The following is a 19,057-nucleotide window of genomic DNA, read 5'->3' on the forward strand; positions in this document are numbered from 1 at the left end:
TATTCGTTCGATTTCTTTTCAGTAAAAGCACTTTCACAAAGAAGAGTTTTAAAAAGTCTGATCGGTACGTTTTACATCACAATTTGCAAAAAGATCTGCCAAGCAACGGCACAAAAAAGTCTGGGCGTTTGTTTGTTTGCGTCCATTAAAATCGCATCTGACCCACTTAAACGTTCCGTCTATCACCAAACAAAGCCGAAATTGGGTTTTTTTTGCTGAGTGCGCGGTCGGGCGTCACAGGAAGCAAATATTTGACCGCTCGTGGATTTTGCAAAAACACAGAACCGCTCGGGCCCTGGAAGGTAAGAAAAAGACCTAAGGACTTCTGCAAACGAAAGGCGATTTTTCGCACGCTGGCCTTCAACTGTATAGACCTGGTATGGCAATTGTCCGGCGGACAGTGGACAGAATGTGACAGATGAGACGGGTCACACAAAGGAATAATGGTGGGCGGTCAGTCAACAAAGTAAGACACCACATTTACACAGATGAAAACATAAATCTCAACCAAGAATGAAACCTGCTTCATGTATGTGTATTATGCTGTATACACCTTAACCAAGTGAGCAAGAGAGCCCCTTTACTTAAGTGCAAAAAATCAACGAACTAGTAAAACCCTTTGCTTATTATTCATTTACATTTTACCTAAGTAAAAACAAATTACTGATGTATAAAATTGTACATACATTTTTGACTGTTATAGTGATATTTAGCATTTTATGCCATTTTTGGATCTTGTGGTCAACTTTATACAACTCATTTCGGATGTGAATCCTTAGTTGAACACATTGACAAATGAAAAACACATCACCGCGATATATTTTGGTGTCAACCTAACACTAGCTTTCAAACATTGAAAGAAATGGCTTAAAATTGTTTCTTCGACCTATGCCAACTTTGCCCACGAGGCCGATGTGACATGGCGATAACGAACCTAAGTCGCAATCTGATCATAAACAAATGTTCAGCTACGGAATATGAAGCGCAGATAAGGGCCTCGAACTTTTCCGATAACCTCGGCTAAGCTATGGGTCGTTAGTTTAAGAGTTTCCTGTATTTGCGAGTTTCCACCGCGGCCAGCATTGTCCACTAAGTTGAGTAATACGACGCTCTTATTTTACATGGGTAATGAAATTGCCTCGAAAACAACAGTTTTGTGGGATTAATTTTTACGGCATAACTTTTCGACTGACCAAGTTCAAAACAAGTTCTTACATTGAATGGACGTTGTCTGTGTCTTGGGTCGAGAGTTGTTCAAAATTTACTTAAATTTGGGTCGCATTGAAAAAAGTTTTGGGATAGGTAGCGTTTTGCGACCGTTTAGAACATTCTTATGTTTAGAATATATTCTTTAAACAAAATACTATTTTTTTTGTGGGGGCTTCGGTATTCATGCTAGGAGTAATAGAGAAAGCAATAAAGCTACTGTAGAGGAACAATCAAGAGCCAACGTGAGCAGTGACTAAGCATTTCGCTGCTATAAACTTAGGCTGTGACAGCAGTTGAGGGCAATTTTTATTTTCCTGTTCTACATGAAGTTCGGAGAATATGCCCTTTTAGTCGTATCTGGTTGGAGTTTCATGGTGCATGCTGTTCCTCGGAGAAGAAAGAATTGAGTTAAAAGTGGGAACGACTCCTTTTAATAAGGGCTGTAAAACAGTGCGAAGCCTCAAAATGACCCAAAGGGCAATCCGTAAACAGCAAAAACGCGTCAATAGCGCCAAAGCTAACGCTGCAATCTTGGAGCGGGATCGGACCAACGAAAAACGCCTTTCGGTGTACACACAAAGTTTTCCAAGCCAAAGTGGCCATAGCGCGGGAGGATTTAGAGAGAAGGACTAATTGTGTAGAGGCGGCGACTGAATGCCGGCGTAAAGCGATAGGCGCAGTCCAGAGTGCGGTTTCAGGCACACACAATGCTGCCGTGGCCTAACGATTGTGTATGGGCAGCTTATACAAACTGCTGCGCTGGTGTGTTATCTCTCATTCGCGCACAACGCCTGGTTTACGCCTTGGTGTATAAGAATACGTCTTAAGCGGGCGATTGCGAAGCTTTTTATGCTGTTAGCCAAAATTATTGTTTGACAAAAGTCACGTGAACTGTGCCAGTATAAAATTGCAGGAATTGTATCTTAAAATCTGGATATATCGACCTAACATTGTTAACAAAACTACTCAACCTTGAATAAATGGGACGAATTCCATTCCATGATAATAGTGGGTGAACTCTGGCTAAAGACATTATGTATGTTGCTTATAATTACTTCACAGAGCTCTTTTTGTTTAAAGTCATTTTTACAATACTTCTATTGAATGTGGTCAATTGGTCATATATGCCGTCTAATATTAGGGGTATATCTTAAAAACAAAATTTCGGGGAAAAAAATCTAATTTTTTACGAAAAGTGGTAAAACGAAGGAAGGGTAATCGCTATTGATTTAGATTCTCTTTTGGGCTACAACTTGTCAAGCACCTTTTGTCCAGTTGAGCCGAAAACATGTTGAAGTAAATATTGATTTTGGGAAAGGCGAATTCCAAACGATTGTTTTAAAAACAAGCAGAAAAACTTTGCAACCTGTCCGAACCATTTGGACCAAGGTTTTTTACAAACTGGGAGCACTAACAAAAGAGCCTTCGCTTAGAACTTACAACGCATTAAATATTGTTGCAATTCCTAATAATGTATCAATACGTTTTATCGTCAACGATGTCACCGGATTAGAGTTTTCTAATGAGACAAATGCGTTTACCCGTTATATTCGGCGATGAAGTAAGGCGAAGGCGAAAGTAGTTCCAGACTGCGGTAATAGGCTCTTATCGCGCAGCCACTTCCAGAAAAACTCGGAATTGCACGAACGATTCCCATTACTGGCTTTTGGGAGGACAAAAAATCTGACTAACGAACGTTCTGAGGCAGTGCTTTTAAAACATTTTCCACGGCGACGCAATTCTATCCTTTAAACTTTCTATAAGTGAACAAAACATGGACAAATAGGGTAAATAAATTGAAATTTGATTAGTATGAGGCGACCCAACCAAATAACCGTTGATCATTTTGGACCCGAATGATCTTTTATTTTTTGTTTTTCTCAAAGACGCGGCTTATATATCCTCTGGCGATTTAAATTACGCACTTGGTGAATCATTTGGACAACAGAACTTAATCAGTTCAACCACCTTATGATTAGGTCATACGGACAATGACTTGAACTAACCAGGTTTGTTTATCTTAAACGGGTTTTCAAGTTTTGAATTGGCAACAAGTTAGGATCCAGACTTAAAGTACTTAAAACGATATGACTTGTGACTTACGAGTTGCTTTGCAAGTTACAATCATTATAATTTATTTATTTGGATAGAAAATGAACAAATGGAAGTTTAAACAACAATTCGAGGCACCGGTATAGAATCCTACCACAGCGTGTAAATAACTCTGGAATCAACGCACAACGTTTAAGTTAGGGTGCGGATTAGCTGATGGGTGTGGGTGGGTCAATCATTATTATATATATTATTTAATAATATTTCTTGACCCACCCAAACTCAGTGTGCGTTGTGATAGGGATTCTAGACCAGCGCCCATTTCGATCCCTTATCACACATGGCCTAATTTCGCAATTCCAACATAACTTCACGGAACTTAATCTGATAACACGTATACCTGAAGCGCCTCTTGACCTAATCGGTAATACCCACGCACTTATGTGAGGCCCGAATTTAATTTTTTTCATTATCAAACTAAGAGACCACGGAATATCGATTGTGCCTTGAAAAAGCCATCAAAATCTAATGATTTTTTAAATCGTTTGTCCCAATGTAGTAAATCTGTTCCAACCAATGGGTTTTAACCGAATCGTATAATCCTTGAAAAGGGGATAAAAAGTCCTTCATGTTATTCTCGGCTCGATGTTAATACGACAAGGCGCAAAATCCTAAGCAGATGTTTTTACCAGCAATTGTTTTGCTTTAGCAAACGACTGCGAATGCAAGCGTGCTGAAATGCGGAAGTCGGCGACAGAAAGTGCTGCATATTCATGGGATTGTGGAGGAAACGTGCATGATTGGGAAAACTGCTTTGCAAATTCCGGGGCGTGTCAAGGCGATGGTGAGGTAAAACAGAACACGAGCGACGCGGTTTGAACTTTTTAGGTTTTTAATGACCAGTAAGGCGGCAAAAAACTATGGAAAAAATACGATTAATCAATGCTATGAGTAGCGTTTCTAAGTTGGTTAGGGGAACATATTTAACTAATTGTTTCTTAAAATTTGGCCTACTTCTGTAACTTCAGCAATTAAAGTTATTTTTACATGCTTCGATGAAAAATTTGCGATTTGCAGTTAACACAAAGCCAGACCTTAAAAACAATAGGCTAGCAGTGTACGGTTTTGGGAGTATTGTTTTTTGCAAAAAAGGTAATTTTTTATGCCAAAGAAGGTTGCCCTACGCCAGAATCTCGCGACCCTTGTTTCGTGGATTTCGATATTTTTCATGTCCGGGTTCCAGGCACAGACTTCCACCCAAAAAAGCAGGCTTCTCTCTCAACGGGGCTTTAAGAAACTTTGTTGCACATGTAGGACTTTCTGCAAGGTAATGTCACCTGAGCCGACAGCCATTTAAAGAGAAGACGGCGGAGCGTGGCATACCTGTTGCCTTTCATGGTTCGACGCACTACTGCAAGGCTAGGCTAATTTTTCTGCTGACTGCGGTCGGAAAAACTCTGCACAAGGCAGCGGAGTCACGTAGCCAGAAAGCGTGCGGTGAGACGGCAGATCTTTAAATGTGAAAAGCACACAGATCGTAACGAACACCCCGACAGGCTTGCAATTGTGCTTTTGTAAGTTTTCAGTGCTCTTGTGCTTTTGTAAGGGCGCTGGTGTTTGCCGGAGCTCGTGAAAGAGCGTTTTACGAGCGGCGGCGAAATTGCAGTTTATTGCTTCAGTCGCAAAGTCGTGCTAATGTGTGTAAACGCGACCTATATTTGAAGTGGCCGTGAAAGCTGAAAAAAACTCTCCCGTTAAAAGTGTATGGTCAGCTGTTAAGCCGCAAATAAAAATTTGCAAATTTTGTAATGCGCGGTGGTCAATTGTTTTTAATTTAGTTAAAAAATAAAGATTGTAAAACTTTTTTTAACAAGTTAAAATCGAAAAAAAGCTGTAAAAATCAAATCGTGCGGCTGTCAATTTTAATTTGAATAAAACAAGGAATTTTATGGTACGTGCATTAAAAAAAAACTCAATCAATTCAAGCCCTCCGTTCAAATCGATTTTCCGACAATAAACTGACCACGATTCTGACTTTCTTGAAGACAAACGCCAACGTTTTAACCTACCGAGAGTCGACGAGCTTCTTCATTGACTTGCGGCGTTTTTTTTTTAGACAAAGGTTGATCATTAATAATCGACGCGCCCATGAAATATTCAGTGGCGGTTGCCAGAGCGTACGTAAGCCCAACCCCTGGCCCATATTTAATTTATGCCGTTCCTAAGGCCGCCGCCAGTGCTACGGTGGCGAGGCGATGCGTCTTGTTTCGTAAAAGATGCGGGCAAGGACTTGGTAATGTCTCTTCTTAGCGATTTCGTAAGTTTTGTATTTGGACCCATGTAGAGACTAACAAGGCTTCACGTCTTCTTCATAGCAAAATTAAACACACAAAGAAATTCCAAAAACGCACTCCTTATTCGTGTGAGTTTTTGTTGACAAAACGTGTTGAAATTATTAGATGTAAAACATTGATATGTCTTACTTGGTGATAACCGGGATTACGGTATTTTGGTTAAAATGGTAATATACGGTTATTAGTAAAAACGTTTTAAATACATCTACTTTCACGTGTTAATCAGAGATAAGTCTTATTTCGGGCGGCAGTGCTTTATCCAATACTTCAATTCTTGTGATGGTTGCTACAAACTATTAGTTAACAATTTGCTAGCCTTATGTTAATCGCAACTTGATACTACACGGCGTCCAGCGAATTGACAAAAGCTCACTCAAACACACGTCAAGCCCACAACAAACAGCTTTTCAGAAAACAAACAGCGTTTTTTATCGAGTCGGCTGAAACAGTCGATGCCTTGTTTCATTACGCAACAAACAGCGCGCGACTTAATATGGCCCGGGGAAACAGCTAAGAAGTTTGGCACCCCTGCTAAGTTATGCCATAAGCTCTAATAACTAGGTGCCGTGTTAGACTTTTGGGTAACTTAATTTTGTGTGTAAGTGACGGCTACAGTCAGCTTACGAACTAAAAAAGTAGGAAAATAGGTCACACCAAGCGCATAAATTACAAACCTTGTTACAAGTATGGTATTTGTTTTAAAAGGGATGGCTACAGTTGGTTGCATGTAATTGTTTCGGCATAACGAATATAGAAAGCGATAAATAAACAATTGTAAGACGGCCGGCAACAAAACAAATGTGTGCTTTCAAGCAAAAAAAAATTTTAAACTCTTTTCAAAAAAAGCCATGAAAGACACGTTATTGCTACTGTCCCGAGTTTCTATGGTCCCTTTGTACGAAAAAAAACTTGTCAATTTATTTAAGGCACTGGCCGTGAAAGCACAACGCTTGATTGCTCCTTAAACGGGGACACCCTGGTAACGCTTCAGGTAATCGGCTGTGATAGGGAACGTTTCACTTTGCGCATTCACCTGCTCGCCACCATTAAATGCGCGCGCGCGCGCGCGCCGACGTGACGAGAGAATCGTCGAAGCGTGACGCGGCGGCCGGCGTGTTATTGACCCGAGTGACGATATGGAAAAAACGCGTAGTTCGACAGGCGGCGGCAGCTAGACCCTGAACCGGCCAATGATCGCGGAGGCCGGCTTGTAAATTTCCACTTCACTGCGCAAACGGGGCCGGGGCCTTTCTCTCTCTCTCTCCTATCCCAAGCTGCGGCACGCCGGTTGCACTCATAGCCGCATACCCCGTTCCTTTTTACGCAATCGCAATTGATTGATGGAATTTTACCAGCAGCAAGCCAGCGTTTTCAAGGCGAGATCTGCACGATCGCCCGCTCGCCGGTTTTTCTCTGTGTGCATGTGTCAGGGCCCTGGTTTTTGATCTATGACCACCACACGCTCTTGTCCAACCAGGTCGAAACGCATCTCGGACTTCTGGTGTGATTATTTCGTTGGTTTTAATTTAAGAACGCAACTGAAACTTTTTGTATAACGGGCGCTGCAGGTGTTGTAGACTAGGCCAAATGGCAGCAGTGCTCTATGCTTGCGTGGTGTTAGGTTACAGGATATACATTTAAGGAAATCTAAAATTGAAAGCTGCTGCTCAACTCATACATAGGGCTGCACATACCAGATCAAATCATGAAGGACAAAATTCACAAGTTTCATTCAACTACAATCTGTACCACCATCAAACTTTGACATACATTACACAGGTTTTAAATTTAATAAAATATCAAAGACGATGGCATGACATTCTGTCGATAAGGTTGTGAGCAAAAAAAAGTTTGTTTAAATCGAATATTATACCCTTAATATTTATTAAAAGTACTATCAAGTTTATATATATATTATATATCAAAATAAATACCAATGTATACAGCCCTGCTAAATACATATTTGTTGGCTTTTCCAACACACAACAAACCGACAATCAGAATTAAAAACAAAAATACAATTTCAAGTAGTAGTTTCAGTTATCGTAAAATAATGGTTAAATGCACACCAGTATTTCAACTTCAAAATTATATCACACCAATTTTACAAAAACTATAAATGACATGACCTTGCTTTTTATATATTTTCAAAGATGTAACTTGTGATAAATAACTGAAAACTCAAAGTTTCAAGTCAAATGAACTTTATATGATTGATATAAATTTTGTTTCAATAGATGGTTGTTAAATTTAGACAGCACATAAAACTTACTGTTTATATATATCAGTATATCACTTCACAAGACAATGTTATTGTCAACATTAAAAAAATATTATTTTAGTTTAAATTATTCAGTCGTATGAAATAGAGGGTATTAGACAAGTGCTTTGAACTCCTAAAAAAGTTGCTTATATAAAAAACAATAACATTCGAATTTTATAATTTATTATGGTGCTGGTCTAAAATCCTACCACTTTTTTTAGTTAGAGTAAGACAATAAATATAACAATAATACTTGACAAACCCAAACCATGAAAGGATTCCAGACCAGCACCTTCAGTTTTGTAGCACCTTCAGTTTTGTAAGTTTTAAAAAAAAAACTTTAAAAAAAACTTCAGAATGTTAAAGATTTTTCCCTTTGAAAATATTTTAGGCAGGATATGAATTAGATCTAGTTAAGTTTTGAAAAATTAACAGCGTACTGCGTTGAATGTGTATTCTTCACATGATTTTACAACTTTTTACTAGGTATTTTATTTGTAACATACAAAATCTTTGAGTGCAGAATTTAGTATTACTGTCTTGTTGTACTACTATACAGTCTAAAAATAAAAGACTTATACAAGTCTGGATGAACACTTTGATGAACAAAACTACATTTTGGGGTTGCAAAGCAAAAAACAATAACAGAAGCAGTAAAAAGAAAAAGTGAATGTTGCCCACATCTGAAAATTTATTACATTTTAATGCATCAACTTGTTGGCAATGAAATATGAATCCAAAAAGGTTTCCGTTAAAGCAGTTATCAGTTATACTAAAACAGGAAACTGCTGAAAAATCCAAAGTTCAATGTCATGTTTCACGTCATAAAGAAAAATAAACATAACTATTCAAAAGGTTTTAACACATCTGTTAACAAATGAAAATTCGTCCCACAAAAATCGTGTGCCAGATTCTTTGCAAACACAAAAACAGTTGAAAATTATTAACCAGGCCTGTGCCTTTGGCGCTCTGTTTATTTAGTCGCCCACCAGGCTTGCGCAACACGTGCTTGATGATTTGTAATGCGCTAGTTCGTATACTAACTAACTGCTAATTAGGCAAACCAATTCATTGCATTAAGTTGGTTTCAAATTTTACTTATCTTTTCAGATAAACTTCATATATTCAAGGGCATTTTTAAAGATAAAATAAAGGTTGTTTTTGTGCTTTTTTATCATTTCGATTGAAACAGAATTCGTCCTTAAAGCATGCATACTTTCGCGAAATCGTGGCAGTTTAAATTACGTCATAACTCACCTCTTCAACGCGCTGCTGGTCCGCCATGTTTTGCAAATTGCGTCTACTTTTAATCGGCGAAAATTCACAAAATAAGTTTCTTCTACGACTGGCCAAGCTGCCTCAAACCAAAGTCACGAGCCAAGGAGTGGAAATCGAATTTTCGCTACAGCGAATGGAGACGCCCGGTTTTATTTTTTTCTCTTTTTCGCTCTGCGCGCCTTCATTCAGTGTTGCGGCATTTTTGCCTCTGGCGGTTAATTTTAGAATATTGCAGCAGCGTACAATGGTAAATTCAAAATTAATTGCACCTCTACGGGGTCGCCGTGTTGTGCGCCGTCGGATTACGACGGATTACGGATTTGTTTACATAAAATTTAATTGGGCGAAGATATAATAAAAAAAATATTTTATTTGCCTGTAAGCAACGTTTTAGCCGTGTGAAAAAACTTTTACCTGTCGCTGCAATAAAGTACCCAGGGCCAGGAGTTGTTACCAAAGAGATTAATTATACATTTTGCACAATAGTTATTTGTGATTCATTTCAAGAAAGGTCATTTAAATAAATAATCGTGCTGCGTGGTATATGCCTAAAACTGTAATTATTAGCCTAGCCTACCCTACCACATTTGACTCTAATAAACACATTTGACTCTTAAAAATGTCAAATAAATATCAAGTTTTGGTGTTATTATAGGCTTATTATTCAAATTAAAAAAAGCCAGAAAAGCATTATTTAGGGCTTAGGCGAATTAAATATGACGTGTTTTCGTGTTACAACGTTTTAAACTTAGTTTAGGTATAGGTTTAGGCACATATTAAACCTATTAAAAGCCATTTTTTTTTTCGCAGAACATATTTAAAAAAATAATCATTTTGAACTGTAAAAAGCCTCTCGTGTGAACAAGGCATAAAAGCATCATAATAACTATAATGTGCTCTGCTACTATCGTAGTTTTAACGTTGCAGATCTTAATGCAGTGGATTCCAACTTTTCTTACACGTTAGCTGGTGAGAAAATCTCGATAAAACCAAAAAAATTAAAATTCGATGAAACAGTTCTAGTTTTGAAATTGGGTTAAATCCGAGCAATCAACGTCGTAATGACTTTTTTCGCCTTGAAGTTGTTAAAATTAAAGTTGTAATTGCCATTAGTAACCGAAACACTTAAGATTCTGTAAAAATTTGATTATTATTTACCTCAATTTTTAGACCTAAAACGGTTGCTTTCCATTTGTGTTGTTTTTAGTGTTGTGCTAAAATATTGCTTGAAATGGGGTAATATTACTACTTAAATAGTTCAGCAGTTATTTTTAATGCCATGACTTGGCCTTGAATTGATTCGGAAATGACTAAGAATTACACTTGACTGAAGTAAAGGAAAACAATGTAAAACATACACCGGACTGAGAAATCTTTTTTTTCTGATTTTCGCAAAATATTTTTTAAAAGGCAGTGGAACAACTGAAATGTCTTCCAGTAGGTTATGCTTGTGCTAAAAAGTAGGCTAAAACTAAAAAGCATACATCTACAGGGCGAAACAGACCTCCAAGTCAGGCATGCAAGATTTTGGTAGGTTCTACTATAACTCAGTTTCGTCTTTCGGTTTACATTCAGTTGCAAAACAAATTTCCACATTCAGGTTTAAATACCGACAATTTATATGCCGCCAAACGTTCGTAAATCCTGTCATTATATTAACCTTATCGAAAACACATTCCCCCTAAACTGGTTGGTTGAAAATTATATCTGCCTAATTTTTTTCCAAATAACACTTTTTAGAAGTTAGTAAATTTTACCAAACCTAGGGTGGGGCTAGCAATTTTCATTTTTTTAAAGTGAGAGGCTCGTTTTGCCCCGATTTTCCTTAATAATAAACATGACTAGGACTTAATTTGCTTCTTCCTGAAAATGACTCAAATTGGAAATCATCAATTTTGCAAATTATTTTTTACAACTGTAAATAATAGTCGGCCGTTTGGTGGCTTTTGTGCAGTTGTTTGCTAAAAAAGATAGACCTGATGCTTTAATGTCCTTCCGTCAAAATAGATACGGTAATTGTATGAGCAGTTTGCCTATCGAAAGACTACTGAGATACTAAATAAATCGGACTTGTAGCTTACGCTTTCCGCGTTTGTTGTGTCATTTGTGACAAACTATACCCGAAATAACAACCCTTTGAAAAGCCACAACGAACTGTGGCGTAACGCTACACGTCATTTTCTTGTTGCAAAAGAGGTTTACTCTACTTTATATTTTGTAATACGTCTTACCTCAAAGAAAGTCGGTGAATATTGTGGAAAAACGTCAGAAAGCTGGTGACTCTATTTGCACAAACTTGCAATAAATAAGAACACCTAAGCTCTGTTTTTAAAATAATTGTATTTAAATTATTATTATAACTTACAGCATAAATACGAATTCAACCGATTTTACGCCATAAATGGCTATGTGACTACAAGGTGATGGATGCGCGAAAGTGTTTGAATCAGAGCTGTAGAGGCGGAGCCGGACTGATGACTCGACACTGGTTTGTTTGTCTTTGAGTGGGACTCATGGCTATGGACCAGTGCTGGAAGAAGATTAATTTTTCTGGAACGACGAAAATTTTTGCGCACAGTTAACCAAATGGAATCTTTGTTTAAATCTATACAATGAGATGGGATAGCCTGTTAAAAAGGGTCATGACCTGGTAAACCAGAACCTTTTTTATCGTTTTTTGCCGGCACAAATTGTTTTTACCAGAACGCCGTTCAGTACCGTTACTGGTTACTTTCATCATTGCTAAGTTGACTCATATGTAAGACTATAGGCTCGATTCCATGGGCCCGATGTGCGCTTATGAAATCTCGGAATCAATTAGGCCGTGCATTGTAAATTGTAAAGGTACAATAGCATGAGCCATATAGTGTACTATCTTCTATAGGCCGGAGTTCGACTCTATTTTCTAGGCCGGAGTCAGACTTCGGAGTTGGACTCGAATTGTTTTAATGGTGTTTTTGTGTGTTTAAACTTCTATATGCGCAACAGAGCATATTTAAAAACTTTGGTTGGCTTGAAAAATCAAATATCCAGACTGTAAAGACACCATATCTAAAAACTCAAAAAAGAGCAAGCGACATACATTAATCCTAAGCACTATTTTAACGACTATTTTAAAAATACTAGTATGCGTTGACATTTATAAACTCAAGATATCAGTCATGTGTTGGTCCGCCTTGTTATAGGCTTACCAAAACTAAAAAAAAGGATTTACTACCAAGTCATTGGAGACTGGAAACGAATAGTCTGAGAGAGATTCGAACTCACAACCTTGACTATAATCCAAATACATTGTAAGAAAAAAGTTCCCACATACCGCGCAAACTTTGAAGAAATTTTAGGAAGTTATGTTTTTCGTACTTAATTTGTAGATCTGTTTTCATTTTTTTACCATTGAACCAACATCAATCTAGTTTAAATCCTAACCGCTAAGTTACCTAATGATACAACAGTCAACTTACAGAAACGAAGTGATCTGTGTGATCAGATGTAAAACTATAACTTAATAATTTCGCTTTTTCGAAATTTCGCTGAAGAATCATTTCGTACTTTCAACGCAAAAATATATTGCATTTCTTTCATGTTAAGGTTCATTTATCTACCATATGTGTACCAACAGCTTTTGATGCGTCTGTCTGTTTTCTCTTCGCCTTTGCAGCAACCAACTGCAGCAAAAATCGATAAATGAGCAGAATGAAACTAGCTTTAAAACATTGCGAAATCTGTTTTTTTAAGTTTTGTGAATTTTAATACTATACAAGCTACTTTTCAAATTAGGTTCTCGCAAATTCGTTATTACACACTTGCATTTCTACTGCGCGCTGCCACGTTTGCGCTTTTCATTTTGATGACGCCGAGGTAACCTCTGTAGTAACTAACTGTAGTGGGTAAATCGATCGCAAAAACGCCTTAAAATCGCGCAAAACGTAACTGCATAGTGTCTTCGCTTATCATTTAAATACAATGCAATGTAATGTCACGTACTACCGGTTCCGCACATTTAGCTAGACTTTTGAGTTTCGGTATTATATAAAAAAAAAAATATACTTTATAAATGGCGTAAACAACTTTTAAATATCCTTGGATTTTGCCGATCGTTTTTTTACAATCGATTAAATCGGGTGCTGGTAAATCGGTGAATAATAGGTAAAAAATAAAAAATGGCCCATACTATTACTTAAATCTAGCTTCGCCTATCGTAATACGTGGGATTACTTGCAAAAGCCTCAGCAACATGAAAACTTACGGCTAGCTTTAGAGTACTCAACTACAAGAATATCGATCTACGAAATTAGTAAAATTGACCTTACAATTTAGGAAACTATTACCAAGTTCCGTAGGTTTACGCAACGTTTTACTAGAAAGAAAAAAAAAAGTCCCTGCAACTATACCCGCGAACTGTACCCGCCAACATTTATAAACTTACGCTCAACGCAATTTCGGTTAATCGACGAAAGGGAAGTAATGAATTCTAATTAACAACTAACTTCCATAGGTTTCGCGCACAGTTTAACTGCGACTCCAAGCAATTGCCAACTAAAACCGCCAACATCTCTAAACTTCTCGCCACTTAAAAAATGCAAGCCAACCAACGACTATGGAAGCAGGTGAAGGCTAACTGCTGGCAGCGGAAATCGATGGACAAGGCCCGGCGTTGGCAATTGTGGTTTGTCACTGCGTGCCAGGGCCACAAGACCAGGGCGAGGCCCGGGAATCGATATTCTTCGATCGGGACGATTTACGTCCGAGCGCAATTACACCGAACGAAAACGACGAAAAGCGGGTTTGCAAGTCTTTACGGGCCACGGATCCCGACGTAAGGAGATTAGGCGAGAGAGTGCTTTAGAACTGCTGTAGGCGGGCTCTTGACTAAAGCTCGTCGCCGTCTTAACTGCGATCGCACATTAGGGAAATGAATCAAACTTCGTCCTTGCCGCTGCTGCAGAGATTTCAAGGTTAAGTGGAAGCGTCGGTGATTGCTTTTCGCCGCCTCTTTCGGCCCGAAATGATTTTCATTAATCCGTAAAAATTAAAAAAAATGTAAATGTATGGATAAAACAGGGGAGGATCCATACACCCCTCCCGAAAAAATGTATAATTCGCATATTTTAGCAAAGTATAGGTGCAAAAATTTGTCGCGAATCTGAATTATGTTTGTTGCGTGTTTCATCCCTATGTTGAAACAACTTCACCCTTAAGGGGCTATAATATAGAAAAGCCTCAAGTTTTGACTTATTACGTAGCTTGTGACGTCACGTTACTACGTAACTTTGGTATAGGATTCTTTTTAGATAGCAATGTTTGTTCTTCTGGAAAAGAAGCTTCTCAAAAGTGGGAAAGGCTTTATTTTATAAATAGGCTAAAAATTATACAAATTTTTGAACGACGTTCACTTATTAGTATATTCAATTTAGTGGTCACATACTTTTATTAAGTTAGATAAATGTCATGTAAGTGTCGTATTCTAACGCACCGCAAAACCTCCTAATCATTTTCCAAAAATATAGCCTACTTTATACCGCGCGAAAGACTTTGGCAAGGCCAAACTATAACTACTTCTTCAAAATTATAAATTAAATTAAAAACCGCGTTAAAAGCTTTCGGTAAATGCTCGACCCGAAATATTTGCGTACTAATTTCTGACCCCTTTCATAAGCCACATAAGCACCTATACTCGGCAATATTTAACCGTCTGTCTCTTTTTTTTTATCCGTCCATTCATTCGAGGACGCCTTTACGTCTTATAAATATTTGATGGTTAATCGTCAAATTTTCGCTAAACCTGACAGGGCTGGACACGGCTAAAAGCACTATTAGTTTACGCGTGACAACAGTTTGTGACCGCTGCGGTATAAACATCTAGGAACTTACAAAGTCGGTGATGAAGAGGACCCATTGTTCCACGATGTTTTATTAAAGGCGTTCGCAACAAAGTAGTAGCGGCTACCTTGTACTGCTGTACGGATAAAACTAAAGCTACAAGTTTTAAACATATTTTTCAGTATAAAATGCGCTGAGCTTGATCGCAAATTAAAATTCAATTTTGTATCGGATCGGCACCGATATCAACCTAGTATCGGACGAGTAGTGATGGCAGCGGATATTATCATAAATCTTTAATTACACTTAGGAACGTCAAACTGTGTGTATTTTATTTTCAATACTTTTATATTTTGGCAAAAAGTATGACGGTATGATCTAATACCAAATGATATCATTGCTATGGTAAACAGGAAAATCACTAAATTTAAAATGTGTAAAGGCTATTGTTCCCACGTTATTCGTCTAAAATATGCTTTGACGCTCGATAGGCTTTTTTGCCAATTTCCCATTTCCTTACAAATTTACCTTAGCAGTTAGAATGCGGTCTCCAATGTGATAATATCGGACAAGCCTACCTATTTGCAATGCCCTTATCATAACCAGGATATTGCTTGGTACTTGCTGTCTATACAACGCGACGATTACAGATAGAAATACTTCTTCTATAACCTGAACTACTGCTGAATGCCGCCAAACGCTAACTGTCCCCAACTAGTTATAGCCTAGCACAGCAATCGGGCACGTTACTTGTATGGAAAACGAGGAGCTGTTAATTGGTTCTCACCTGGCGTGGTGCGGAACCCAGCAGTGTTGAAATCCAATATCCTCTCCCAGCAACTGGACGAACTTTTGAACTCGTTCTGTGATCTGCCTCGTCTAACGGAGCTGTTTCGTTTGTGGTTTACGTCACGAAATTACGTAAATAACGACGTCATAAATCTATAAGGCTCGATTATATACAACGAAAATAAATGCGCTTTGAAATAGCATTTTTTATCGCAACATGAAATGTGGGACCCCGCCGGAAAGTATTTGAAGTTTATCCTAGGGATCACAAATTGCGGCACATCCATTGAAGATAAACATTCAAATTGATAAAGAGAGTTATACTTGTTTTGATGTTTTTAATCTCTTAAAGTATTTCATTCTGACCTGACATGTTTTTTTATTTAAATCCCCTCGTTAGCCTACTTTGCCCAATGTTATGAAGGAAGAATGTGACGTGGCCGCTTCAAAGTATCAAACAACAACAAGTGGGTATAGGCTACGTGTTTTCAAAATATCTGATGTCTGCTCTCGCCAAGTCAGACGTGTTGCACAAAAACTGACCAGATTTTAATCAAATCAATGCAGCTCTATGAACTACAACTCCACAAATGTGCTAAGAGGTTTGCCAACTCTTGAATGCCTGATCAGCAGAAACAAAAGTTGGTGTAACGTTCAAGTCTGAATAATGTTAATTATAAAGCTTTACAAAATTCTTAACAATTTAGGTTTAAAGGCATCCCAGCCATCCAAAAGTAGAAAACAAATCAGTGTAAACACAAAATTACAGTCATATTTAGTTGTTTTTAGCCGTATATCTGCGTGCTGTGTATGTGTATACTCTATAGGTTATGTTATTGTGTTCAAAGTTCAAAATCACTCTTAAGTTTGAATTATTTTGGACGTACTATGAATTACACTTGTTTCTAACTCTTTATAGTTACCTAGCGGTAACTGTAATTCACTTTTTTATTATGACCAACTGGGAAACTTTGTTATGAATTTCTTGATTTTGTGTTTAAAAGCTAAAACAACCCGCTAACTTCAAATTAATTATGCTAACTATACGATCTACTATTGTTGGGGTGGGACACTTTTCCAAACTAGTTTTGTTTACTTAGACAAATCTAAATTATGTTTCTAGTATGTCTTAGCTCACTTTGTTTAAATCGGTTTAGCTTAAAGGCCATGTGCGCCTCATAACTTTACAACGATATTTTTTCACGATTCACGCGAATACTTTCGGTCTTTTTATTAAAAATTACGTCACTTATTTGACGTAATTTTGTGACGTCACACCAAAAAAATTAATCTTCGGATTCGCCCAAAATTCTTAATTTTTTCTAGTTCAAGAAAGAAAAATCACCAAGAGTTTCTGACTACAGATTTATTTTTTTATTCTTGCCGCAAATCAAAGCGATATATATATTTGAAGATGGTGAATCCTCTTTCGCTGTTGCTGGCTTACTCCGCCTGTCCGGCTGACAACAAATATTTTACAACTTAACCCAACTTTAAACAGATTTATCCGATGATACACTGTGTTTTGAGGCATTAAGTTAAAGCCTAAGTGTAATTAAAATTATATCACTGATATATAAATCCGTTTTGCTTCTTTATGGGACCTCAAAGTAGTAATTCAATATAAGAAGAAACTCATTAAACAATGTTAGATGGAATTTTAAGTTAATTATTGAATCACAGGCGGACGTGAGCATTGCAGTTGTACAACAACATGTTTTCCATAAATATGGCGATTTATGTATAAGTCAACCTATGGTTTGAAAGTAATTAGATATTATGTTATACGATAATAAATCAACTTACCTGCTTTACTGCTAATCCATTCCATCTATAGTATAAAATATTTAGTTATTTTTGCCAGTTTATTGTTGTACCATTTTACTTTAGAAGAGCTTGATCTCAGAATATACACAATTCGTTCATGAATGTTTTACTTAATTTGCGAAATTAAGAAACTGATATTTCGCCTAAGAAAAATGTATTTTTCTTTTAAATTAACTTCTGATCCAGTAATTTACTCGAGTATTCAAGCGTAAAGTTTTTCTAGAAGAAAATTGGTTTAACGTAATTGGCTTAACGCAGGGGTGTCCAACTCAAACATGCCGGCGTGCCAATTTTTATGTTGTAACTTCTTCCCGTGCCAAAGTTTCGTAACCGAACCAATTCTTTTTAATCATAAAAGCGCATTTTTACCAAAAATAAGAACGTTTATTTTAAACTAAAAAAAATGTCTAGTAGAAATCACTACATCAAAGTGTCTACAATGGCAATTGGCTGTATAACAAACTTAGTACTTTCTGACAATTGGCTGAATAACAAATTGAGCTTTTTTGGCAATTGGCTAAATAAAAAAATTAATATTTTTTGGGGAAGGCTTGCGTGCCATTTTTTATTAGGACGCGTGCCACTTGTTGGACACCCCTGGCTTAACGTTTTAGTTAGACGTGGTAAAAACATTCACGCCCTTATAGACGTATAGGTAGCATTTTGTGATTTTGTGAACGTTTTAAAAATATTTTTGTTCATTTTTTAAGATGTTGAAAATAAAATGATGTTTTCCTTTTTTCAAGATTTTGAAAATTAAGAAAGATATATTCCAAACGTTCAAAATTTGTTACTTGTTTTGAACTAGGAACACTTACCTTCTTCATCCTCATTTTCACCAGGATTTTCTTCTTCTTCATCACCGAAGCAACGACGTCCGCGACGGATGCGACGGATGCGACGGAAGCGGAAGCGACCGTAGCGACGCTTGTGGTAGTAGGCTTCACCTGTCTCCGCTGTAATGAGGACAAGGGCCAAAAGAAGTGCGATGAGAAGGAACTTGTTCATCTGAAACAAAACACCCGCGAAGTTTGGGGATTTACAACAAGAAGATTTAATGATAATCACTATAGTTAAACTAAGTGTACTAGCAAGATTTGGTAGTCACAATCAACATGATTTGTTACACCAGTAAAATGTAGTGACTAACAAAAGCAATATTTAGTGACCATTTCTAGCTAAATTGTGTTGTAAAGCAGCAAAATTTGGTGACTTATACAAGTAAAACTCAGTGACTTACCCCAGCCATTTATTAACTTATCAGTAAGACTTTTTAACCTACATCCTAATGAGTTAGTATAGCTAATAAGGGTGTACCGAGATTTAGTAATCAACAAAAGCAAGATTCATTAATTTAGTCCCACCAAAGGTCACTTACTGACCGGATTTTTTACGGTTTAACTATCTTTTAACTTCGCGGTTTTGCTAAAAAATCCTTTGGTTCGCCTTCTATGCTAAAGGTTTA

The 19,057-nt window shown here is 37.4% G+C and overlaps 1 protein-coding gene across 1 annotated transcript in view; it reads right to left on the minus strand.

Annotated features, from left to right (window-relative positions):
- The window catches only part of LOC146167089 (sodium/potassium-transporting ATPase subunit alpha-3-like), a 34,029-nt gene extending 24,766 nt beyond the window's left edge, over positions 1–9,263 (minus strand). Inside the window, exon 1 of the mRNA XM_083390878.1 lies at positions 9,136–9,263. Coding sequence (XP_083247004.1) covers positions 9,136–9,162 — 27 coding nt within the window. The 5' untranslated portion in view covers positions 9,163–9,263. The remainder of the gene's footprint in view (positions 1–9,135) is intronic.
- Positions 9,264–19,057: the final 9,794 nt, after the last annotated feature.

This window comes from Ascidiella aspersa, chromosome 1, assembly GCF_963924565.1.
Source record: "Ascidiella aspersa chromosome 1, kaAscAspe10.2, whole genome shotgun sequence".
Taxonomy (NCBI): Eukaryota; Metazoa; Chordata; class Ascidiacea; order Phlebobranchia; family Ascidiidae; genus Ascidiella; species Ascidiella aspersa.